General features: G+C 41.4%; 1 protein-coding gene across 1 annotated transcript in view; it reads right to left on the reverse strand.

The window, feature by feature from the left end:
• LOC132824721 (synapsin-3-like) overlaps positions 1–26933 on the reverse strand; it is a 298538-nt gene that overhangs the window by 220821 nt on the left and 50784 nt on the right. Inside the window, exon 2 of the mRNA XM_060839391.1 lies at positions 6979–7324. Within this exon, the coding sequence (XP_060695374.1) occupies positions 6979–7292 (314 nt within the window). The 5' untranslated portion in view covers positions 7293–7324. The remainder of the gene's footprint in view (positions 1–6978; positions 7325–26933) is intronic.

The following is a 26933-nucleotide window of genomic DNA, read 5'->3' on the forward strand; positions in this document are numbered from 1 at the left end:
GAATATTTTGCATCAGTATTTACTGTGGAAAAGGATATGGAAGATATAGACTGTGTGTTGGTTGTAATGCAATTACATGACCGACACTTTCGTGCTGTTTCTAAAGCACTGCTTTTCTGTAACATGGAGTTGCACAAGAATGATAACCATCATTTTATAGAAACACTGTGCAGCAGAATGACCTGTATGTACTGTGGATACATTTTCAAATCTTGTGATAGCACCTCTCAATTGATTAAAAAACTTCATCAACACATGTATCCATCTGCACATACAAAACCTGAGACAATAGTTGGTAACATTTTAACTCCATCATGAACAATTGTCCTCCAGTATGATTTGGTGAAATATTTGTTTACCATGCTTAGATTTAAACAAAAAGCTTTGACTGTATCAGCTATTCCCTTCCATATTGGAGGGAAGCAGATATATTATTGAGTTTTCATCTGTACCAGGGAAATATTTTGGATGTGCAGCATGAATTTCTCTATCAATTGCTGGAGAAACACTCTCCTGGTGAACAGCTTGTTGGGCTTCACACAATCGGCAGTACAAACTTTGGTGGTGCTAAACACCTTGGAAAAAAACAACACATGGCAGCAATCATGAGTCAAACCAAGGACAGGGAGCTTGGGTGTTGTTACCATTACTCACATCACTTGTCATTCTCTGCATCCAGCAGCTGACTGTCTTCCAATTGACCTGGAGACTTCTGCCATGAAAATTTTAAAATAACTTCACATTTCCACTTTCATGTTGAAAAGCTACAAGATTTCTGCTGATATACTGACCTCAACAAACATATTTCAAATTGCTGGAAGTAACCTTGAAGACTGAAATTTGGTTGATTTTTAATGGGTTCAAGGTTTATTTTCCAACACTGGAGATGTCTTTAATGAGCCCTGTATAAATCTATACTTATCTTTTGCTATTTAGCAAAAGCGACATTTCAGAAGATGATAGATACAACTGAGAAGAATGACTCATAAATGACAAAAGCCAAATTGCTTATTCATTCCCTCCAAGGTAATTTAGCAAAGATGCAGACACAGAGACCCTACCACAGTCTTTGGTTGAGAGTAGGAAAATTAAGGAAATCAAGCTTTACAATGCAACTACAATGTTTTTCTCAACATTTCAAAATTACTCAGAGCATTGGAACTTGCCTTTAAGAGCATTGAATTGCTTAAGTGAGCCCTGTTGAAAAATATGTCAGTGTGGGATAATATACAAAGCAACTGTGGACGAATCACACATGGATTCCCAGCCTAAGTTAGAGTTGATCAATGGGTCAAATGTAAAACCAAAAACCTCCCTAAACATAAGTGGGACACAGAAAGCACATGTTTGAAAGCTGCATAACTTTTTTAATGAGATGGGCAATAAGTTAGCAGAACACTAAGTTCTGACAAAAACAATTTAAGCTTGTTTAGTCTTTGCCAGGTACCCAGTTTATTACAGTTTTCAGTAATAAACACAGGATGGTCTAATCTGTGTCAGTCCGTCTACCATGAAAGTTACTTTGTGCAGATGTATTTTACGAATGAATGGACTCTCAAGCTGTTGAAAACGATGGACCCTTCAAGCATTAGTCAGGGGTAAATGTAGAGTAATAGGGTAGGGGAATGCATCGGGGTGGGTTACTCTTCAGTGGGTCAGTGTGGAGTTGTTGGGCCAAATGGCCTGTTGCCACACTGTAGGGATTCTATGAAAAAAGATTAACTCAAGTAAGAAATGCAGGCCATGAGAAACCTTGCTCTGTGGAGGACAGCAGGATGAAGACAAGGCAGGCAACTGTAAGGAGTGGTAGCCACTTCACTGTAAGTAAACACTTATAGATTTTTCCTTATAGTCAATATTATGTCATTACTTGTTTTAAAAAACAGGGGCTCACACTGAATATTTGTACAATATTGTATGAATATATTGCTCAACTATGAATAAGTTTACTAGGTGACTTCTATTCAGTATGATTAAGGAGCTATGGGTAACACGAGGGTACAAGGTTCACATGGGATGGGGCAGGCTGAGAGATGAGGGTGAGGGTAGGAGAGTTTGATCAGATGTATTAGCAGGACTGCTGTGACTAATACTGGTGCAGGGAACACCGTGTGTTCAAAGTTCTACGAGCTTCCACATTTGCAACATGTAATACTGGCAAACATGTTACCTCACTATGACCCAAGCCCCACCCTATCCCCAAAACCAAAAACAGCCTCCAGCACCTTGAAGAGATCGTCAGTATTAGTTGTGGAGAAACCACACAAGTGTGCCTCCCTGGAGGATAAATGGTATCTTGGCACACACAAAATCCATGTCACTCACTGTGTAAAAGTCATTTCGGATGGCAGCCATTGATAGGTCACTCAAGGCTGAAGTGTGCTTCAAAAATTGGATTGGAGACTGAACCTGAACATTGATCCTCTCTTCAAGATTATTATTGATGGACAGGAATTGTTGCAAGAAGCACGTCAACCTACAACTCTTGGTGTACAATAACATTCCCTGAAGGTCTGGAGAAGGAAACAGCTTTTCTCAGCTGGTCGTGCACATACACAGCCTTGTTCCTGATGGTGCCAGTGAGAGTTTGGCTTCAAAAAGCGATCATCAGCATCAATGTTCAGAGCCTCCACGCTCTAAACATTCCCATTGATGGTACTTGGGCACAAAAACCGATCACAATGCTTTTGGTAACAGTGACATGTATTTAGGATGAGTTTAATTGTGTTATACATGAAGTGATATGCAATGGAAAGAAAAGTGAGCCCATCAACGATCAAGGTGAAGGCCTCTCATGCTTTGGGACATTTAGTTATATGGCAGCTCGCCCAGTTGTGCAAAAACACACCAGAGACTGAAGGTAGCTCCCTCTGCAACTCTATGAGGAACTGCAACGTCACTGGAACAAGTACAGCACATGCGGGTTCTGGCAGAAGGGCTGGTAAGTTGGAAGATGACTGTACTAAAATGTTCTCAGAACCTTCACCCTCCTCTCTAATCTCCACAGCCTTCAAGTGGATACCTGGGACTTTCCGTTGGGGTGCAGCATCATTGAATCTAGTAACCGTTGTTCCAACAGTGGGGATGTTAAGGAAACATAGATCCTCCTGAATTCCAGGTCAGTGGCCATACTGTGAGTGGGCCTCACCAGACTACAGAATGAGCCTGGTAGTTTGTTCATTGAGTGGATGCAAGAGCAATGTAGCTCAGTGATACCAAATATGTCTCTCCATGTAAGAGGTCACTAATAGGCTGCCATCCCATGGCTGGAGCTCATACATTTGAGACAAGGTGGAGTTCATCACTGCCTAGCACTATGACTGCCTCCTCAAATCACCAGTAGGCTTTGTAGACTCACCCTTACTGCAACCTATTTCCCAGGTGTGTAAATAAAAGTGACGTTAAGCTCAATATGACAGGGACAAATCTGAGCTTGGAAGTGCATCAGAATGGAATACCACATCACTACCCACCACTGTGTGCATTCCCCACCTCTACACTATGGCACAGCCATGTGTCATGTCTGCAGCATTCTGATTTGAACCATCACTTGAGCCTCTGTGTACTTCTGATAAATATTCATCTTGGCAGAGTACAGCGGCTTGTGGAACCTCTTCCTACATTGAATCCACGACTTTAGGCTATCTCCTTGCATGCCCTCAAGGTTGCTGTGCATGGATTCCACTGGCTATTGAATCTAATTTGTTATGGCATCTCTGGATCCACTCCATCAGGATTAGAGGTGCTGGTCACACACTGCTTGCAGCCATTCCACACATTCCCCAGTTGACCTGCTCTATGACATTCAAACAAATTGTAAATGAAAGGCACTAAAAGCTTCCAGTTATGAAGGGAGTCACTGCTTATGTACATGGTCCACATTTTCCAAATTATAAATCCCTAACGTTGGGGTGGGGAGGAAAATGGGGATGGACAACTGTCAGATGGCCTAGTATTTGGCAGCATGGTGGCTGAGTGGTTAGTTCTGCTGCCTCAGTGTCAGGGCCTAGATTCATTTCCACCCTCGGGCGACTGTGTGGAGTTTGCACATTCTCCTGTGTTTGCTTGGGTTCCTCCTGTTTCCTCCCACAGTCCAAAGATGTGATAGGTGGATTGACCATGCTAAATTTCCCCATAGTGTCCTGTGGCATGCAGGCTAGGGAAATGTAGAGTTACAGAGACAGGTTAGGGATGGTATACTGCTTGGAGGGCCGGTGTGGATCTGATGAACTGTATGGTCTGCTTCTGTGCTAAAGGGAACCTATTATTTGTTCCTCTTACGCTAGAGGTCACATGGTATTCCTGAACACAAAGCATTTTCTCACCCTGCTACCTTCTTGTCACACTGTTCTGTCAGTGATAGTGTACAGCTATCAGCATCCTGAGCACAGCTCAATTTCATGGCCGCAGTCTGGGAAACGGGTGGAAAGAGTGTAGGTGGAAGTTGCAAAAGGTCAGTATGTGCAATCTCTCCAGCTTCCCGAGGGTCTGTAGTGATCCGAGCTAACACTGCCAAGGTGCTGCCTCTCCATTGCTGTTCCTTGTGAAGTCACAGTGTAGAGATTGGATTTAATGAATACATAGAAAAATCTCTGAGATGAGACTTCAGTAGCCATGTAATAAGGCTTTCCTCAATGGTTGGAATTAGTGCAAGTCAGAGCATGTTTGCTCTGCTGCCTTATCATCATGTACAACTTACTAAAACACATTACTCAAACATTGCTTAAAACTCAGCTGGAAGTCTGACCTGAGCTTATGTTAAGAAATGAAGACCCCATATTAAATTATAGACTTTCTTGCTTGCATACATCCATTCCCTATTGCAGTCACCTGCCCTCTCTCGTGAACATCTGCTCCCTTTTGTGCACGTGTGAATCCCCACACTGTTTCTCATACAGAAGCTTACCTTCCCTCCCGTTCTGATCAGTTTCCAGGCAATGGACTCTAATTCATTAGGATGTCAGGTGGACAGTGAGGAGATGGATCTCCTTCTCTATTCAGTCCCACTACTGTGCAGCTCACAACAAGATTCACTTCAGATATAGGGTTTGCCTTCCTTGTACACACATTCTCCATTTCTTGTGCATTTATGTTTTAAAAGGAATCAATTTATCTAGTTTGTTTAGTTAAAAAATGTAATTTAATTAGTTACTAAAACATGAAAAAAAAGAACATACACACAGATTTTTAAAAAACTGAGTAAAAAGACAACAGTTAGAAGATGAATCAGTGTTTAGTTTGTGTGTGTGGAGTAGATGGTGCAATGTTGAGTCGAGTGGTTCTGATAGTATATGGTAGATCAGCAGTATTTTTTAAACTTCATTCTTGTGGGGAGGGTGTCACTGGCCATGGCAGTATTTATTGCTCATGTCTGGTTGTCCAGATGGTAATTACAAGTTAATCACATTGCTGTGGGTCTGGAGTCACATGTAGGCCAGACCAGATAAAGATAGCAGTTTCCCAATGCCTGCTAGGGAAGGAAACTGCTACCCTTAGTGAACCAGATGAGTTTTGCCAACCATCGACAATTGATTCATGGTCATCATTAGACTCATAATTCCAGGTTTTTATTCTATTCAAATTCCACCATCTGTTATGGCAGGATTCAAACCCAGGTCTCCAGAATATTAACTGGGTCATGGGATTAACAGCCCAGTGATAATACCACGAGGCCATCACCTCACCAATAAGATTTTGGATTCTGCAGATGTACAGAGGAGTAGCCCAGTTTTGTAATCAGACAGACAGACAGAGTGTGACACAGACACACAGACAGCATGAGAACTCCAGGCTATCTCATATACACATACACACACACAAAACTGTAGATCAGTTCTAAAACCTTCTTGCTCTTTATTCTTGGCAGGGAAAATCACAGACACATCCTTTCCCCAGACTGGTTTATTTTACTTTATATTATGTTTAAAGACTGAGGATGTGACTCACAGGAGATGGGTCAGGATTTTATATCATATTTCTTCCTTTCAAGCATATCTTTGAAATTCCTTGACACCCTTCCAAGCGCAACATTCCGTGCTCTCTCTCAAAATAAATTATAATCCCTGCAGGAATTTTCCAGATATTGAAATAAGACAGTGCTGGCTGAGAATGTATGTTCCTTTTTTTAAAAAAAGCAAATCAATCCATTTTACTTTAAAGGTTCAGTGTGGCTGTAAGTAATCTGGGCTATGTTCATTGCCATATAGAGGGAATGCTATATTCATTCCCTCCCTCCCCTTCTCTCATATTGAGATGCCCTTCATTTGCCCCTGCCCCAAACATGCACATACCTTCTCTCCAGCACCCACACAGCCCTCTTGTAATGCCATTCAGAAGCATAATATCCAGAGGGAACTATAACTGTTGAGGAGGTTGTCATGAATGGACTAATTTGGGATGACCATTCGGGAGATAATGAGATTCTCGTTTCAAGGGACACAAGTACTTCCTTTCTCTCTGATAGAGTTACCTTTCTTCATGTGGCCATTCCAAGGTGAACATTAATCCGGCTGAGGAAACAAAAAAGTGTTATCATGCATCCTGCCCCAAACCATAGTGCACAGAGCTTCTTTCCCAAGCTACAGCTCTCCCCTGCTCACTCACCCACTGTATAGAACCAATTAACACCATAATGAAATCAGATGTTACAAAAAACACCTTTTAAAAGAAGTCATTCATTAATTTCCATCTTTTAAAAAAAAGTCTTTCTCTACAGCCCAGCAAAAAAAAATCTATCACTTAGACCCTTCAAGTACCAACTAAGAAATGCAAAGCACTTAAAATCTATTTTGTGCAAATCTACATTATACTGATGGAATGAGTGAGTCAGAGCTCTCAGCTAAGAATGTATAGTGAGACAAGGCTGGGAATCCATTAAAATGTTGAAACAGCCGAGTGCCAGAACAATACTGCTTAACTGCCAGTTGTGATTCTTTGATCTGTTCTCTCATTAACTAACCCAGCCCACAAAACACCTACCAGTCAGTGTGTGGGTCATCAATAACCAATAGGATCTTTGGTTTCCGTACGATGGGAGCTGTGGGTCCAGGTGTGGGTGCAGCTCCTGTTTGTTCCACCAATCCTGCAGCCGTTGCTGTTGTCTGTTTCACAGCATTGGAGATGGAACTGAGGATGGTGGAGCCTGTTGAGGGAGCAGGTGGCGGACGGCGCTCAGTGGCTGGGGACACTGGTGAGCTAGACGAACTATCGGGACGCTGCAGGTCCATCATATAACCATTCGGCAAGTTTGCGACAAAACTGCTGTCAGAGAGGCGTCTTCGTAGGTAATTCATCCTTCTGAGAAGTCAAAGAGTTTTCTGAGAATCTGGGTTAGAGGTCAAACGTGCAATTAATTTCTGGTGAAAAGGCAGCAGTTTTCAAATTCAGAAATATCTAGATGGCAGATCTTGATTTCTTGTTTGGGGGAAAGAGAGAGAGAGACAGACAGAGAGAGAGAGGTTGTAACCAGCAGGTAGCTGTAGGGACGTGAAGGTTCCTGGAGACAAACGATCAATGGAGTTGTTGGAATCTTCTCTGTGACACATCCAAGTATCTTTCCTGTAGAGAATAACACATTTCACATCAATCAGGGAGACAAGGTTTGCTTACATTGAGCACTAACCCAACAATGCCAAAGTCTTCATCAATAATGCTAGCTCCAGCTCCAGATCCAATGACATTTCTAACCAGATATCAAGGAGAAATGTGTCCAAATTGCAGTTTTGCCAAACTCAACTTTTAGTATAAAAATGACCAATGTTTAATTAAATAAGGTTCACAACTGGAATGCCAACATGGTAAATTGATGTTGTTTAATATCCAATCATGAGGCGGTAATGTTCAAGGACAAAAGAAATCTCTCCCCATCCCAGTTGCTCCACTGCTTCAATTCTCAAATAGGTTTCTACTGTCTGCCCACAGGTCCAGGAAATGTAGGAATTCAAGGCTTAAATAAGGAGGAAAGTAAATAAATGCACATAGTAAATCATTCTGTTATCAGAGACCTAACTTTCCAATACTTATTCTGATCCCACACAGACAATGTCAACAGAACAGTGCATAGTGCCCACTGATTGAACCCAGTGCCTCTGTGAATGCATACCCCATGGAGGTGGGAAAAGCAGAGGCCAGCTGCTGCAGTATATTCTGCCAACCCCACTAGCCACCCCTTTAAAGCAGCATCCATATGAAAAGTGGACACGGTTCATCACTATTCTATGACTGATTTCAGCAACAGCAACAACAACCACCTCTGTGTGGGCCTCACTTCAACTGGTCAGTAAACCACAGTACAACCTCTTCCAGGCTGCAAGGGATTCAAAAGGTAATCCTGACTTTTGAGGATCTCTATCCTTGGTATTGCCTCACTTAACGTCTGAAAAATCCATCATTTGTATCCAGGTTTCAACATATTTTGAGAGTCCTCAGTGCACTGCGAGCCAACTAACAGCATTAAATGTGCCAGAAAGCTTTAGGATTTCCAAGGAAGGTGTGGCTTAGCCTGTGCAGGGAATTACCTGTTTCATATTTTTGATCTGACAATTTTCATGCTCAAACATCTGCTCAGTCCAGGCTTGCCTACTGGCAGCGCTTTCCAATGGGGCAGCCTGGTGCATGCCAGGGAATAGTTGCAGGTTTGTCAGGGGCCACTAACCATCTGAGAACTGGAGCAACAAAGTGGAAAATCTAACTTTAAACTGTCTCATTACACCAGTCTGTAACACGGAGTCATTTCCTTCATGACAAATCTGTTTGTCAATAGAGTAAAAACAAACATCAACGTCCATCACTGTAATCTATTAATTGTGATTCTCTACTACCATCTTCAATGTGTTGCCAAGTTTGCTATCTGGGATTCATCCACAAAAATTAGATCAGGTATAAAGATAGCCACAAAACTGTAAAAACTCCAGCAGGAAATGAGGTTATTCATCCCATTAAGCCTGTGATGATGCTATCCCTTCAACAGAAGCAATCTGCTATAAACCATTTTCTCTCGGTAGCCTTCCGCCAACAATAAGAACTGCACTTAACATTTCAATTGTGATCAAAATGTTTTGTAACATCTCCTTGTTATCATATTCAATGCTCTATCATTTAACATCCAAAATTATATTTATCTTATACTTTCACCTTAAAAGAGGGCAAATAGAATTAAGGAGAATCCAAACAGGTTTTTACAAATACATTAAGGACAAAAGGGTAACTAGGGAGAGAATAGGGCCCCTCAAAGATCAGCAAGGCGGCCTTTGTGTGGAGCGGCAGAAAATGGGGGAGATACAAAATGAATATTTTGCATCAGTATTTACTGTAGAAAAGGATATGGAAGACTGTAGGGAAATAGATGGTGACATCTTGCAAAATGTCCAGATTACAGAGGAGGAAGTGCTGGATGTCTTGAAACAGTTAAAGGTAGATAAATCCCCTCGATATGATCAGGTGTACCTGAGAACTCTGTGAGAAGCCAGAGAAGTGATTGCTGGGCTTCTTGCTGAGATACTTGTATCATCGATAGTCACAGGCAGGATGCCGGAAGACTGGAGGTTGGCTAACGTGGTGCTACTGTTTAAGAAGAGTGGTAAGGACAAGCAGGGAACTATAGACCAGTGAGCCTGACCTCGGTGGTGGGTGGTGGGCAAGTTGTTGGAGGCAATCCTGAGGGACAGGATGTACATATATTTGGAAAAGCAAGGACTGATTAGGGATAGTCAACATGGCTTTGTGCGTGGGAAATCATGTCTCACAAACTTGATTGAGTTTTTTGAAGAAGTAACAAAGAGGATTGATGAGGGGAGAGCAGTAGATGTGATCTATATGGACTTCAGTAAGATGTTCGACAAGGTCCCCCATGGGAGACGGATTTGCAAGGTTAGATCTTATTGAATACAGGGAGAACTAGCCATTTGGATACAGAACTGGCTCAAAGGTAGAAGACAGAGGGTGGTGGTGGAGGGTTGTTTTTCAGACTGGAGGCCTGTGACCAGTGGAGTGCCACAAGGATCGGTGCAGAGTCCTCTACTTTTTATCATTTACATAAATGATTTGGATGTGAGCATAAGAGGTACAGTTAGAAAGTTTGCAGATCACCAAAATTGGAGGTATAGTTGACAGCAAAGGGTGTTACCTCAGATTACAACAAGATCTTGACCAGATGGGCCATTGGGCTGAGAAGTGGCAGATGGAGTTTAATTCAGAGAAATGTGAGGTGTTGCATTTTGGGAAAGCAAATCTTAGCAGGACTTATACACTTAATGGTAAGGTCCTAGGGAGTGTTGCTGAACAAAGAGACCTTGGAGTGCAGGTTCATAGCTCCTTGAAAGTGGAGTCGCAGGTAGATAGGATAGTGAAGGCGGCGTTTGGTATGTCAGATTGTTGAGTACAGGAGCTGGGAGGTCGTGTTGTGGCTGTACGGCACATTGGTTAGGCCACTGTTGGAATATTGCATGCAATTCTGTTCTCCTTCCTATCGGAAAGATGTTGTGAAACTTGAAAAGGGTTCAGAAAAGATTGACAAGGATGTTGTCAGCGTTGGAGGATTTCAGCTACAGGAGAGGCTGAACAGGCTGGGGCTGTTTTCCCTGCAGTGTCAGAGACTGAGGGGTGACCTTATAGACCTTTACAAAATTATGTGGGGCATGGATAGGGTAAATAGGCAAAGTATTTTCCCTGGGGTCGGGGAGTCCAGAACTAGACAGTATAGGTTTAGGGTGAGAGTGGAAAGATATAAAAGAGACCTCGGGGCAACTTTTTCACACAGAGGTGGTACATGTATGGAATGAGCTGCCAGAGGATGTGGTGGAGGCTGGTACAACTCCAACATTTAAGAGGCATTTGGTTGGGTATATGAATAGGAAGGGTTTGGAGGGATAAGGGCCGGGTTCTGGCAAGTGGGACTAGATTGAGTTGGGATATCTGGTCGGCATGGATGGGTTTGTCTGAAGGGTCTGTTTCCAGGCTGTACATCTCTATGACTCCATATTGGCATCTGAAATCTAAAAATCTCTCTGTTTTTGGACTTTTAAAATATATTGTCTTTTACAGTTTGTAACAATGTACTATGTCACACTGTTCTGCCTTGAACTACATTTGGCGCCTTTCTAGCCATTCCAGTAACCTGTCTGTGTCCTTCTGCAATCTCGCTCATAGTTTACCACAGAAGAGGCAAATCACAAAAGCACTATGTTAAAAACAAAAAGTGCTCTTTCGTTACACATTAAAAACTATTTTATGAGAAGACAGGAGAAAGCAAGCCATGGGGGAAGCAAGTCTCAGTGGAGGAGCACATTTTCCTAGTCAGACTATTGTAACATAGTGCAGGTTGAGACACAATTAATTCTATTCACTGATTGGCTTAATCTAGAGTAATGAATGTTATGGAAAATTAAAACATCCATTGAAGCAATCAAGGATATTCCTCAGAGATTGTAAGTAAGTCAATGCAGATTGATCCAAAATGGATAACTGTGTTCCTTGGATGGAACCTGCTCAGCAAAATGGTGAAATTAAGTTCAGTCAGTATCATTAATATCTCTTGCTGTTTTAGTTCCCCATAAGCTTTGAGTCAATAAAGAAGATGAGAGATTAGCAACCTTGTGTAGCTTTAAATATCATCAGTCATTACTAGTAGTTATGCCACTAAGATAGAGAACTCTGTACAAAAACTCTGGCATGATACATAAATCTAGCTCTGATACCTAGGTTCAATGTGAATCAAGTGGACGACTGTGGGCAATACTGCCTCTTGTACAAGTCTTTAAATCACGGTCCTGTTTTGTTGATTTCAGCGCCTTAGAAACAGATTAGTAATTCATCTTTTTGAGGGGACCAGTTATTCTGAAATTTATTACCGCAATTGCTTTCAGAACAACTGGAATTTAAAAATAATACCTCAATATGCAAGAAATGCTTACGGTAGTCTCAAGTGTGTGAAATGCACTACATAAAAGGAAGTCCTCAGTTTCAGGAGGCTGCTGTAACTGTAGTGCTGAAATGCCGTTACTCAATTTTCAATTATATGGCTCAATGATTGTATAGTCAATAGAATTTATATTAAACAAAAAGCCCCAATGAGTCCACTAAATACTACCAGATTGTGCTGTAAGTTTACCAACTGATTTTCTTAAAATCCATTATAAAAAATTAAGGCAATCTTCAATGTTAAGGATCTGGTGCTGAACTAGTCATACATTTTGATTCAATGTGTACAGCCAGTTGAGTGTAATTAAGAAACAAATTGCACAAGAGGCAGGCTCAAATTTAAAGGTCCTTTTATATTAACCTTTTTTGCATGGAGTGGAGAGACAAGAGACTGAAGTATTTAGAACTGGAGCTTTATTTTTATTTCTCAGTTTAAAGTAAGGAGGGTATCTTAATCAGTTTCCAGTGACCTTGTTTTAAAAAAAAATTAACACAAAAATAATCACTTTGAGTGAAAATTTTCACAGCAGAGAGTGATATGCATCATGTGGAAAGCAATTAGCAGATAAAAGATCTCTACATTATCACAGAGATTCCACATTGTTGCAGCCCTGCTGACTGGTGAGATCACAGCCAGTACCTTCTTGTCACATGATGAGAAAGTTGGAATGTTTTGATTGTACAGTTAATACCCTTTTTACTACCTCTTCGATCTCTACCTCAAGCTTATGTTTAATAATTTAATGATGCCTTATTCAATGCAATAATATCCAGCAAACCTTTTTCTTCCCCCTCACAAAACATCTCCTGCTCTGTGCTTCCACACTTGTTGACAAGGAATTCATTAACTCACTCTGATGAAAAGTCACTGGACTGGAAACATTAACTCTGTTTCTCTCTACAGATGCTGCCATACCAGCTGAGTTTCTCCAGCACTTTGTTTTTGTGTATTATCTTGCTTTGCTAGATTGTATTGCAATAAAGACTGGTAAGTGATACTTCTTAGAGTTCTCTTTCTTCATTAAAATTAAGAAAGAAGCTTTGTTTTATATACAGCATTATGGTGATTCTTACAGTTGGAACTCACTATCTTCAAGGTCCTGGGTTGTGTCCCTGATTTTCGGAATACTGTAAAGCTGGTGCTGAGGCTAAATGCAGATAGATAAGGCACAAGGCTTGAGGCTAAACTTGCTATGACTCTGCTTGGATAGATTTTCTGACAGTTATGGGTTTTGGGGTGGGGGGGGGGAAAGAGTAAATGATCCCTCTAAACTTACTGTATGCAGCCTAATGTGTGGTACCCTTAAATGTGGTTATGTCAATCTTAGACCCAGGAGGTAGACTCCCTCCTCCTCCCTTACCCCAACTAAAGAGTCGGTTGGAAACTGACTGACAAAAGCCACATGCACACTGCAGTGATATTAAACAGCGGCTCATGATACTTCTGCCACTCTATGGGGAGGAAGCCCTGGCCTACAGAGCTGCCAGACAATGTGATTTGCCAGCAACACCTGCTGAGCCAGGAGTCAAAAACTAAACGTTGAAGCGATTAGGCTGGTTCTTTAGCAAAGTGGACCGAGGAGGAATCAGATACCATAGGGAGCAGCACTGCAGGATGAAGAGAGGTTTTCAGAAACAGGCAGGGTGGAAGAAAGGGGGACATACAAATCTTTCTTGGGTGGTGGGATGGGTGGGGGGGTGCCACAGATGCACAAAGAGCAGTCCTCAAAAACGTAGCACCCAGTGTTTCAAAAATATCCTTTTTAAAAATATGCTGTCCACTCCTACTTGCCAACCATATTGTGGCATGGCCAGTGATACTGTAGGATCATTCAAGATACTGTATTTAAAAAGTTCAATTGAAACTTGATTATTAATTTGCATGTAGCACATAGATTACAAATGTTGACACCTTTATCCCTGTCTGTATTATTGCAGTGATTTCAGGAGTGGATTGGAAGATGCTGAGTTAGCCAACTGCTCTACTAGACTAACCCTACCCACCAAACTCACAGCCAGCAGGGATATATAACATTCAGCTCACAGGATCTTAGGAAGGAACTCCATATGTGCAGAACCCTCCTGGAATCTATTTGGCTACAAGTATACAATTTAGCAGGAACATCAGTTGGAGTCATTCTCCAAGCAGAAAGTTCAAGTCGGACATGAGGCAGGTGTACAGGTGGAAGATTGTAAGTGAATATGAGGGATGAGCCATGCCTTCTACCAATGCAGAAATGTAATTCTCAATTGTTCTTTGTAAACTACAGTTTACATACCATTTTGTATTAATTTTCACACATTGAAATATCATTACTGTTACTAAAATGCAGTTAGTCTAAACCATTGGGCAGATGGTCTAAAGGGATGTAAAGGCAATAGCACAGTAATGTTGTTATCACATTAACATACAGACAGTCCACTGGTTGAGTTCTGAAGTTGATTTGTACACAAATCTGAAAACAATGCAGGATAATGTAAAGCAGACATTTATAAGTACAGGAGAAAATTCATATGTCAGGTCTTTAAAATTACACCACTGAATGGAATCACACTCATAAGTACTGTACAGGCATTCATAAGTTGGACATTCATGAATGGGGGAACCTCCTGTATAAACAACATTCCCACCAAGCTGCACAAGTGCACGGCAACACAGCGGCCTGAAAAAGGTACCAGCTAGGCCAAACACTTTCACAGATAATCTATATTTACAGCGATGCAAAATACCATGAAGAGGCCCACACAGCAACTAAATTCCTACAGGAACACTACAAAAACTGTTTAAATATCATGGCTGGGTTTTTGGATTCTGGGTTCTTTTGATAGAAGAGAACTGGAAACCATACCAGTGCAAATTAATTATCATTCATTAACTATTTACAATCTTTACAGAGAGACATGGTTCAACAGGACTCATTAAACCTTCCTGTCTCAGGTCCGAGTTCTTTGAGATCTGCTCAATGACAATGCAGTCCATTAGCAAAACAGCTCTTAACCACTTTTGCTACCTCTTTGTTATAACATTAAAACAGGAGAAACACAAAATGAAAAACTCCAACAGTTAATTTTTAGAATGATTCTTTCCTGCCCTTTGTGTTTTATTTTTCCAGTTGGGTTGCTTGATGCAACAGCACCTTCATTCGATTATTAACTGAAGTGGCTGAGCAGACTGTAATTGTGCCTGCATTTGAGTGAGATTGAAATCTTCTTTGCCTGTTGGCCAGAAAGGCTACACATGAAATGAAATTGAAATTAAAAGTTTCAATCTTGTCATCTCTAACAGCAAATGCACAATACTTTGCAACATGATAGGAACCCAGGAATTCAAGAGAATTCCACAGGACACTGATGCAACCATTCCAGGAGAAAAGTCAAAGGGGCAATCAAATCAGCGAGCCTAATTTTCTGGGGAGAGAATTTCAGACAGATTGATACTCTGGCCCTTCGTTTTAATAAAAGGACGGAGTTCCATGTTTTTGAGGAGGCTACCTCGCATGTACTTCCACCCTAACATTTTTTTGTAGTGTAAAACTGACAGAGGAAGGCAAACCACACCCACTTTTCACCACAGTCAGCAGCCATATTCTGACATTTAAACATCCTAACAGTCACTTTGATAGCTGGTGTCAGAGTGAGTATAGAAGGTAAGCGTGATGTTAGGGTGCTGGCAGGGTAGGCTGTCAGCGAAATAGGGTGCCAGGGTGGGTAGGATGCAAACTGGGGAGGAGGAAAGGTGTCGGGGTAGGGTACCATTTAGGTAAGGTGCCAGGTAAGTAGAGTGCCAGCTGAGGAGAGGGGTAGGTTACCAGGTAAGCAAGGGGTGGGACATAGATACAGCAAATACGGGTGTCAAGTTGGATCCAATCCTACGGGGTGAGTGGGTGGTGGGCTGAATCTAGCAACAGGAGTTCAGGTCAGGTCAGATCATATCCAGTGAGCAGTGTGGGGACATTAGCTCCAGTTCAGCACTGGTAATGGAGGGAACAGCTGTTAAGTCTCAGATGGATTGGGTTAGGACCTGGGGCTGTAAGCATTTGGGGTTGTGAGAGTTAAGTATGGGAGGAGTTGAATAGTTACTGTATATTTCCAACATTACTACTGCATATTTAATGATCCCAAGTAACTATTTTACATAATTTTATCAATCCCTCCGAACTCCGATTTAATGGGGACTTTTGGAGAGTTCCTGGTATAGAGGCATCACTCAGCAAAACCTTCAGTTTCCTGAGTAATTCCTACAGACTCTGCAATGATGAGGATTTCACATGTCTCAATAAGCAAAACCCATCTACGCTGGAATAAGAACTGAGTGACCAGTAGAAAGTCCAAAGCAGTGTTTTTTAAAAGAAAAAGAAGTTCTGTGAACTCCTGTTTGTTATATTTTAAAATAATCAACTTGGGAACATCGTTGTTTGATCGAATCATCCATTTGGGTAAGAAAGAGTCTACTGACCTTTTTGTGGTTGTTGTGGTTGTCAGGTGACCAATGTCAGATGACCACTGATGAAAACAGGAGGGTGGGGCGGTGACACCTCCAAGAATTGCTCTAAACAGAACAGCCACATCTTAGATACCTTGTCAATTTATCTGGGGATAGTTTGAACTGACAGCCACCGGGGATGCAGTTTATAAATATTTCATGACTTTTGATTGAGTGAATCACAGAAAAACTATACCATTTTCCTAAGGGACACATGAATTTGTTTTCAAATAAGTTTAATTGCCAAGTTTTTCAGGTAATGCTGAGCACAATGACATTCACCATGATGGTGGTGCTGGGAGTCAGCAATGTTTATACTTCATCCATACTTCAAGCATCATCCACTGCATTCTCTGAATAATCACCTTGCTATCCTGCACACTTTGATAACACAACCTAGCAGAAAGAGTGATGGCAGATCTTTCACAGTCTCTGCAATGAGCAATAATTAATCAACAAGGGAAAAAACAAAGATGTCTGTCATGGTTAATAGAAGCTTGTTTTCCTGTCCATCCTTTTGACAGCCACAAGTACACATTGAGATAGTGCTCAGTCTAGAATTCTCCAGCTAATTGATCACAACTTTTCAAAACTGCCTTGCCATCACTGGATTTACAAATGCTAGATCCTCCCCACCAGCAGTTTACCCAGTCACAGCAAGTACTGAATCTTAACTGCAGCACGAGAAGCAATCCTGCACTTTGTAATTATAGAGACAGCATCCAGATGAGCAGAGCTGAGAGGTTTGACAGGATCTACCCAGAACGCAAAATTACTTGTGAATTATCCGGTAGATGTGACTGCAGGGTGGTGTAAGCCAAGATTCAGTGTGGACAGTGAGAGCAAGGGAGACTTTGTTAGAGCAGTACAGAATAAACTAGAGGGAAACCTAAAGGTTGAAAAAGCCAATTCTAGGCTGTCAATGGCCTCTTTTGTACTAATAGGGAGCAGCATTCATGGGGCAATGAATGCCTACACCTCATAGCCATGATTTCTATGAAATGTATTAAACAAATGACAGAAATTCATCAACTGCTGGCCAGTTATTTCCCAAGGTGCATGCCTTATGTTGGCATTTCCTGCTAGAAGCCATCAGATCAAGGAAATCAATTGTGAATTGTTAGACCGTATGAGTGATGTGTAAGCCTGAATTTCCCATTTGTGTTAGAAATAGTATCTGCAGCAATAACCTGCTGCTGGCCAGAGGACAGGCAGACCAACCAGGAGGTCTGGGATAGGGGACCCTGCTGACTGAGCTGAGAGCTGCTGATACAGAGAGAGAAAGAGAGAAAGAGAGAAACTGACTGACTGACTGTCACAGAGAGAGAGAGAGAGAGAGAGAGGCTGAGAGGCAGAAAATATTGCTTCTGTCTTGCCCTGACATTTAATGGACACAAAGCCAGGAAGCCTGGCTGGTTCAACAGATCTCAGTTAAATCAAGGGAGCAACTACTCCTCAGGAGTTCCCAGCACTGTAAGCCACTCTGGCCAATCAGAGTCAGGATCCTCTGCACATAAAGGGGCAAGGAACCAAATGGTGGGCAGCCACCATGGTCCTTGCCACCCAAGAGAGGGCTGCTTTCTTCCTGGAACAAGAGAGGCTGGTATTACAGTAGACGGAAGTGGGTGGCACAACTATTAACTTGGTGGGAGGTGTCCTGAGCCAGTGAGTAGACAGCACTGCAGGCAGGCAGTTTTAATGGTAGCAGCAGTTGGAGTGGCTTACAGCAAGTGGGGAAGATATCATAAGCAATAGTGAGAATGGTAGAGCATGAGCTTTGGTGGGAGGTGGATACAAAAGCAGAGAGTGACTGAGTGTGAGGTATCAGAGAGAAGTTGATGGCATTTACACAACTGGAGTGGAGGATGATATTGGTGTCCAGCAGAAAGTCAGAGCGGGAGAACAAGTAGTTGACAAGGTGTGTTTAGTAAGATATTTTTGGGCGGCACGGTGGCACAGTGGTTAGCATTGCTGCTTCACAGCGCCAGAGACCCGGGTTCAATTCCCGCCTCAGGCGACTGACTGTGTGGAGTTTGCACGTTCTCCCCGTGTCTGCGTGGGTTTCCTCCGGGTGCTCTGGTTTCCTCCCACAGTCACAAAGATGTGCGGGCCAGGTGAATTGGCCATGCTAAATTGCCGGTAGTGTTAGGTAAGGTGTAAATGTAGGGGTATGGGTGGGTTGCGCTTCGGCGGGTCGGTGTGGACTTGTTGGGCCGAAGGGCCTGTTTCCACACTGTAAGTAATCTAATCTAATATTGCAAAAAACCTTGCTGGCCCTGGGGACCCACTTGGATGAAACCTGCCCTTATCCACCGGGAGACCACTTTCCTTAACTTGCTGTGTTTCTGTGGAAATTCCAGGCAGAATAAGGTGAGGGCTTCAATTAGCCCCAGAGCTACTGCAAATTGCTCACAGCCGCTTTCAGCCTCACCATGGGCCTCTGAAAATCTTGTCCCCCCCCACCTCCGTATTCAAAGGATGTTCCATTGCAAAGCAAGAAATATCCGTGAAAGTACATTAATCTAAAATAATCACTAAAAAAAGGTCAAGGAGAGTGGTTAAGAGAAATGTGCTTTTGCAGAGATTCGTTGGAACATGGAATGCTTTGCCACAGGGAAAGGTTGATGGAGAGACCAGATAATTGTTGACAAAATTTGGATAAGATTTGAAGTAGAAAAAACTGAAGGTACAGCGGGTTACCTTTAATTCCCTCATTTGTTAGAAAGTTGCAATTATCTTAAAAACACAAGTTGATTTAATAAATGCATACTGTACTTGAGACAAGGAGGAGGTTTACATTAAATATTTATAGGATTAGATAATTAAATCAAAAATCCTCTAACTTAAATAAACAACCATTAGATAATTAAATGTCAGACACTGGCAATCCTAGTTTCTTTGATTTAACAGGGCAACTGTAAGGTTGCACAGCAGAACTCTTACCCAACCTGAATTGCTGAAAATTAGACATACATTTTTTAAAATGTACCAACAGCGCTGCACAGCAAAACAGGACTGAGACTACAGGTTTTCAGGATCCGTAGCTCAGAACAATGATCCCATCCTCCAAATTAAGGGCAACATATTTGCATTAAATCAAAGTGTTCCTGTCACATAACATTGTGGGATGGGTTCAATGATGCTAGCAAAGGGCCATCTGTCCCCATAACCCTGACCTGCCCCTGTAGAGAACAGAAAATGTTGCATCGAGTGCTCAGAACATGAAAACTTAATGAGGTGTGTTTGGAGGCTCTCTAGGAGAAAGGTGAACCTTTACAGAGTGGAGAACCATCCTTCAACGAAGAGGCAATCCAGAGGAGCCTGGATGGAGATGGCTAAAAGAATAGATGCGGTTTTACCAGTTCACTGGGTCTGAGAGTAAATTAAAAATAACATTCTTCATGTCAGGCAAGGGAGCACAGCTCATGAGTATCTTAATTGTATACTGTTAATCTGAAAATATCTTGGCCATGTTCGGGAGGAAGCAAAAAATGGAGACGTAACAGCATTCTGAAAAGTACATGGAGAATTGCCAAATACACAGACAAGTCTATCTTTTAGCAAACATTAGGATTGGCTGTCATGGCAATGCATTTTGCCTTTGGCTTACTAAATCTGGTAATAAACAACAAGAATGCTATAGTAAAAGGATATGCATACTGTCTGTTCACAGCCTCACACCAAGAGAACTGTCAGCCTAGGCATCCGGCTGACATTCAGCTTCTCTCAGATTTCTCTCTCCTCTGTTTGTGGGAAAAGACAACACAAACCAGGCGTTGCACATGCAGATTGGAGTGAATCATTGAGCACACTACACTCAACTTCGAAGGGGTGCACTACAAAATCACCAAATTTCCACTTGGGCTAGATACTCGAAACCCGGCTGAGCAGATTTGAGTGATGAATGAAGACTGGCTATAAAACAACCTGAAGGGCTTATGCCTGAAACGTCGACTCTCCTGCTCCTCAGATGCTGCCTGACCTGCTGTGCTTTTCCAGACCAAACACTCAACTCTAATCTCCAGCATCTGCAGTCCTCACTTTCTCCTGTAATACAGCCTGTCACTGTTTGCAACATGACTTACATGTAGACACTGATCACTCGGACATACCAACAGCTGCTGTAAAACAGTAAAATCAGTAACAAATAGCTCCATCAGTGAGGGGGAAAGGAAAAAATTAGGGTAAATGCAGGGAAAAAAAGGATGACCATCCCTTCCCTTTCTAACCCCAAACACAGTTACTGTTACAATATTTGAAAAATAGTTATTAACCTCACTGCATCAATACTCTCCCAGTTCAATATCTCAAAAATGACAGGCGAGTTCAGTTTTATGCCTTCAGGAAAAATTCATCAGAAAATAAAAGGGTACACCACCTACAGGGGCCACGTAGAAAGACGACAACAAAAGGATGGTTTAACAAAACCAAATGAAACTCCACTGCCAGCTCCAGGCTGAGATTTTCCTTTCTCAGACAAAGTGGCAGTGGGTAGCCTCACCATCACGAAAGCTCACCACAGCAGGTACTCATCAGCTGGAGAACTGTTTGGTGAGCCTTTCAGCCTATCATTGGCCTTGACAGGGGTGCCCTGGCTTGCCAGAGGCTGGCAGCTTCTGGGTCCTAAACGCTATTTGTCAAGGCCTACTCTTCAGGAGATACAATGCTGAGAAGGTAGGCCGCCATCATTTGCTTACTGCAAGATGGGGGTGGAGTCACAGGATGTAGCGTAGATGGAATTGCTGACAGAAGCCACTGCCTTAGTCCTCTATCAATGTCTTCAAATGCAAATAAAGGCCCCCTTATCCCAGTCCAGCAGGCTGATAACTTTGTTTCATCTCTAGGTAACCAGTCACTTTTCTGCTTGTTAAAACAAACCATTACTCAGGTCAGACAGCTTCTGGTGTGGCACTGTAACAAAGACAAATCAAACCATCAACAGAAATGGACAGAACTAGAACAGAAACGTATCCAACAAAGTGTCATTATCTGAGGGAATGATGCACCCCAGCCCCTGCAGTACTAGTCTCTAAAAGCACCTCCTGTGCTAGTGGACACCAAATGTTCCCTCTCAATGGACTCTCAAGCACGGCAATAACTGCGGCGGGGGCAGATGGTCTGTTACTATTATGCCCACTGACTGCACCTATTGTTGGGGCACTTGGTAAGATTCAGGAGCAGAATCATGAGAAAGGCTTCTGCTCTGCCCACCCCCACCAACCCTTCACACAGTGTGCCAACAGATTAGGTATATATGGGGTTGAAGTGTCACAAGAAATTTAAAAGTAGCCCTTTTAACAAGCTAAACAGGGGTGCATACTAAAGTATTCAACAGAAAGGTAGAACACGGTTTCCTCCAGGCCACAAAAACTACCTGGCACATGGTGAACCCATGTAGCTTTCTACTGAATGATACTGCCATGTGCAACACCCTCCACCCCAAATCCCCAATGAAAAGAGGAATGACCCTGTTCTTACAGAGAGCTCTCCACTGGGCATGTCTGCTGTGGACGATAGAATGTTATGTCAAGGCATAATGTTATAAAGCAGAGGCTGACCCCCACCTCTGATAACTAAAACCAAAACACCTAGAGAGGAGCACTTTGCCTTCCAATCAGTTAAAAAGGAGTGAGAAGGGGTGTAATTCATTTTTTTTCCAGCAACTTCTAGTGGTTAAGTAAAATAAATCCCTGACACTCACTTTACAGGCTACAAGTAACAATTTATTTACCCAACTCTAACAGTGAACAAATTAACTAACCTATTAACAATATACAACCCTTTTAACTATTAAACTATACCTGAAATAAAACAAGATTCTAATGGTACACTGTTCCAATAAATACAATTCCCAGTCATATACAAAAAAAATACAAGCTAGTCTCTTGAAATTTCTACCAGGTTACGTCTTCTGGAGTGTTCTTGACCTCTACCATCATTTTCCTCTGTCCAAAATGCCTTCTGTTACGTTGGTACTGATGTGATTTAGATTATGTTTTCTCTAATATGTAGATGAATGAGAGTCAATTTCTCTCTGTAGAGCTCAGAGTAGTTGTCTTTGGCAGACTGGCAGTTAGCTTTCCACAATATTCCAAATACCCTCATCTTTTATACCCTTGATGACCTATTAATATTTTTACTACCAGATTGGTTCTAGGTTGTCAAAACCATCAGATTTAAATTTAATAGGTTTTTGGTAGCTGAGGGTCAGATTTAAATTTAGCCAGTCAACTTCAAAAGACTGTTGTTTTGATAAAAATGCTGTTTTGCCTGCTAACAGTACAGCTTTTTGATACAAATGTTTCAATTCAGGTTCTCGGTGCACACACAAACCCACAGACAACCTTTTTGAATCTCTAAGCACAAAAAAACCCCACCATCTTTTAAAAGGGGCCATGCAGTGCTATCCCCATTTTACACTCTAACTTCACAACAATAGCCAAGTTGAGGACAAAGGGGAGAAAGTGGACAGTATGCAGCAACAACCCATTCAGGAACCACATTATGATATTTCAAAAGGTCTGGAGGCACTAGCCACTTTTTTTACCAGCCAGAAAGATAGATAACCTGGAAGGTGATGAGTTGAAGGCATTAACTGGCTGTTAACTGATCACTTATGTACCCTAATTGGTGGCGAGTCAAGTCAGTTCCCAGTGGAGCTCCTCATCCAGCACTTAAATGGCAAAGTGGCAAGAACAAGGCATGGATCTCTTTGCCAACTCATCCATTATTTCACTCTCTCATCACTTCCCTCACTAATTTCAGCGAACAGAAAATTGTGCCCTTAAATTCCAAATAATCAAGTGAAAATTGAGCAGTTTACATGTCTTCTCCATTGCAAATATTCTTTCATTTGTGGCAAATCTAAGTGTGCTTTTGAAATTTCAATCTATCAAGCAAGGCATTTTTTCATTATGCCCCTCGTAAGCTTATCTTTTGACATGGCATTGACTAAACATTTCAACACAGCACCATCCTTCAGGGTGGATCTTTGGGTGATGTTATTAGTTATTCAATGCTGAGATGAATGGATTGCTTCCTAACAACCTTGCATTCTCAAATCACATTTTTAACTTTAACTCCATAAGTCATCGGATAATTTATCCCTAAATGACTCATTACAGCTTTGACAGCATGTTTAAAATAATGAGTGAATAAAGTATTGATGCCTTCAGCTACGTACTGTTATTGTAATAAAACAACTGGTGCACATTAAACCATTGTCATAATTCACCGGGGAATATAATCCACAATCTTCTTAACTCTATTAGTAATTATGTACTAAATGACAAAAAAGGTACATCAGCAGCTCTCTCAGTTAAGTTGTTTCTTCAGGTCCATAGCTGTTTGGTGAATGTGTAATTATATATTTGGAATTAGTTTGAGGTCATTTATTAGGTTAGTTCCAGGTGAGAACATATTCACTAAACCCCTTCCCTCCCCACAATTTGGCAAATACTATTGGAAAGAAAATCATTGAAAGTAGAATGAAAAATATTGTAAAATATGTATAACTTTGTTCCTTTCCTGCACACAATTTATAATTTATCTTTCACAAAGAACAAAACTCCCAAGGCATTTCAGAGTTATTGAAACATGAGAAAGTGACAACAAGTTGATGGAAGAGATGGGTTTTCAATGAATACAAGTAATTAGAGAGGTTTAAGGTAAACAATAGTCCTTTCCAGATCAAGACATCTCTGAACAAAATAAATAATCCTCTCATCATCAGAAAATGTAAAAACCTATTATCTTTATTGACAAAGTAATGAAATTCTAGACTCTCCGATCAGGGTGGTGATGAAAATCTTTTTAGGCATGACCTTGCCATAACTTTGAGGAATTGTTGAGTCACATAGTAGGCCATGACCTGCTAGGACCAGACACCCACTGACAGAGCTAGCTGCATCTGAAGTGCTCGTTCAGTGGGAACGACACAACCTGAAATCCAAACTTTCCCCATATGACTTGTTTGTCACTTCAGTTTGCCATGAGATGAAACAAAGAATGACTCATCCTAAAATAACACATGAGCTCAGTCGGATTGGGTTAGTTGCACTGAGCTGCATTATAATCACACACCCACATGCTGCCAATGCACTGCGAGCCTCATGGTATTATTTTTCTGATTTGCTTTTCTACAGGACAAGCCATCCATTACTTGATTTGTTCCAAGTTCTTGGGCACGGTCATGAACCCCGCTACATAATCTGTCCTTCACCTTCCCAAATTTTTAGTCTGAAGGTTTTTTTTAAACCCACAGTACTATGCCCCCCCACCAAGGGTATACCACAGCCAGATAGGGATCAAACTCCATGCTGTTGGCACCAGCTGTCCAGCAAACTGGACCATTCAGCCCATTCCCCAGGAGGTATTGTGGCAATATACACTTGACATGCATGATGTAGTATGTACAGGTAATGAATAGTGATGGTAGAGACTCAGAGGGGTGACCAGGAATTTCTTTCGCTGTTGCTTCCTGTCAACAAAATCCCAATTTTGACCCTGATTTATTATTCTGACAGCTAAAATAAACCTGAAATAGGTTAGTCACTAACCATAGTATTGGTCTGTAGATCTTAGTGGTAGACTTTGGTCAAGATTTTCTAACAAAGTAATTTGAATATATCAGGGAATACAATTGTTGTATAGGTGTGGCAATGTCACAGCTATTCCTACATATAACCTTCAACAGTAGAGATTATGTGCAGTGAAATGTGCCTTTCCCAAACAGGATATCCTCTAGTGTTCAATTAATAATATGAGAGTACATGTACACCTCACTGTCCATCCCTTACCCAGCAACACATCACCTCCACACTCAGAATTTCAAACTGATGAGAACCAGCTCCAACAACAAGCCTGCTCGACAAACTGAAGTAGAGACAAAATTTTACAAATATAGTCAAATAATTAACAAGTTAAAGCACTTTACAACTAAACACTGGGGTTTAATCAATGTAACAATGATTGTGAAAGTCATAACTACCAACATATCCAAATGTTTTGGAGGTTTCCATTACCTGAGAGTAGGTTTAATAATGAGTAAACAGAGACCAATAACATGAACAATAAAAGACAGCTTCTCAGATTCTGTGTGCTTGTTCCCATCAGGGATCCTCTACCTTTAATTGCCACTTAGGATGACATCATCTGTACTGAAGAAAATAAAGGAAAAGGCTGGGGTAGACGAGCAAGGGGAGCTTGGGATGAAGTGAACTAAAGATATATAGGTGTATAGAATTCAAAAGTAATAAGTTCAGGTGAACTATGTGTAGGGCCCTGGGCAGGCAGTACCGTGACTAGTCTCTAAAACAATAAAAAGGACATAGAAATGCTGGAGAAACAATAATAAAAACACAGATTTACATAGATAACACCTAAACTGAGAGAGAAAAAAAACTGTTATTAAAAGATTGACAAGTTGATGCCTTATTCTATAGGAAGAAAAGTGACTTGATAAAGATCTTTACAGTAATGAATGGGTTAGGCAGGGTAGATGTGGAGAGAATTTTTCACTTGTGAGAGATTTCAAATCAAGAGTTCATGAGTACAAGATAATTATTAATAAATCCAGTAGGAAAATTGCCCCTAGTTCTTATGCCTAAAGGAGTTAAAGGATATGAGGGAAAGTGGATAGAGGATGCCAAGTTGTACAATCAGCCGTGATCCTATTGAACAGCAGATCAGGCTGGAAAGGCTGAATGGCCTACCTCGGCTTCTATAAAGGAGAGTTTTGTTTTTAAAAGCTAGAATGTGGGTAGAAAGATGAATTTTCTAACACCAGAAGTGGTTGCAACAAATAGCATAGATGCATTGAAAGGAAACTAGACAAGTACGAGAAAAATAAATAAATAGAAAGATGGCCTGAGATGAGGCGAATTGGCTGGAGGATGACTTGTGCAGTATAAACAGACTAGTTTTACCAAGAAGTCTATTCCTAGGATGTAGATTTGGTGTAATGGACATCCTCTTTTAAAGTGATGCGATAATAAATACTGAGATCATAAGAAATAAATGAAACTTATGAAATTAAATAAGAACACTGTCTTCATTATTGATACTGCAATCCAGACTCTCTAGTATCCTCTAATGATAAAACTCCTCAGGAGTACCAGAGGGCATCATGAACTCCTCCTTCAGGGAGGAGCAGGTATGGATGTAGCCACAGGAGAGGGACAAGCAGCAAGAGAGAATATCCGATCATATCTAACCTGGACATGTGGGTGACCACTTTGGCCTGGGGAGTGCAGGAGCAAATCAATGAGGTGATAACCTGCCAGCCCCATGCCCTACCTCCCCAGAGGATCAAAGGTCAGGAGTATAGATCAGGGATCTTCGAGTATAAATGCACGACATACAATAAGAATGCATATTAAAAGTACAGAATCCCTTTCTCTGGAATCATTTTTAAATGGCTAAAACTGTTGTTGGCAGTCTCAGCATTTTTGCTTTAGTTCAAAATTGACAAGTCATTTTAAAACAAAATAGTTTTGAGTATCTGAGCATTACCAATTTCACATTTGGGTCATAA

This window comes from Hemiscyllium ocellatum, chromosome 19 (assembly GCF_020745735.1).
Source record: "Hemiscyllium ocellatum isolate sHemOce1 chromosome 19, sHemOce1.pat.X.cur, whole genome shotgun sequence".
Lineage (NCBI taxonomy): Eukaryota > Metazoa > Chordata > Chondrichthyes > Orectolobiformes > Hemiscylliidae > Hemiscyllium > Hemiscyllium ocellatum.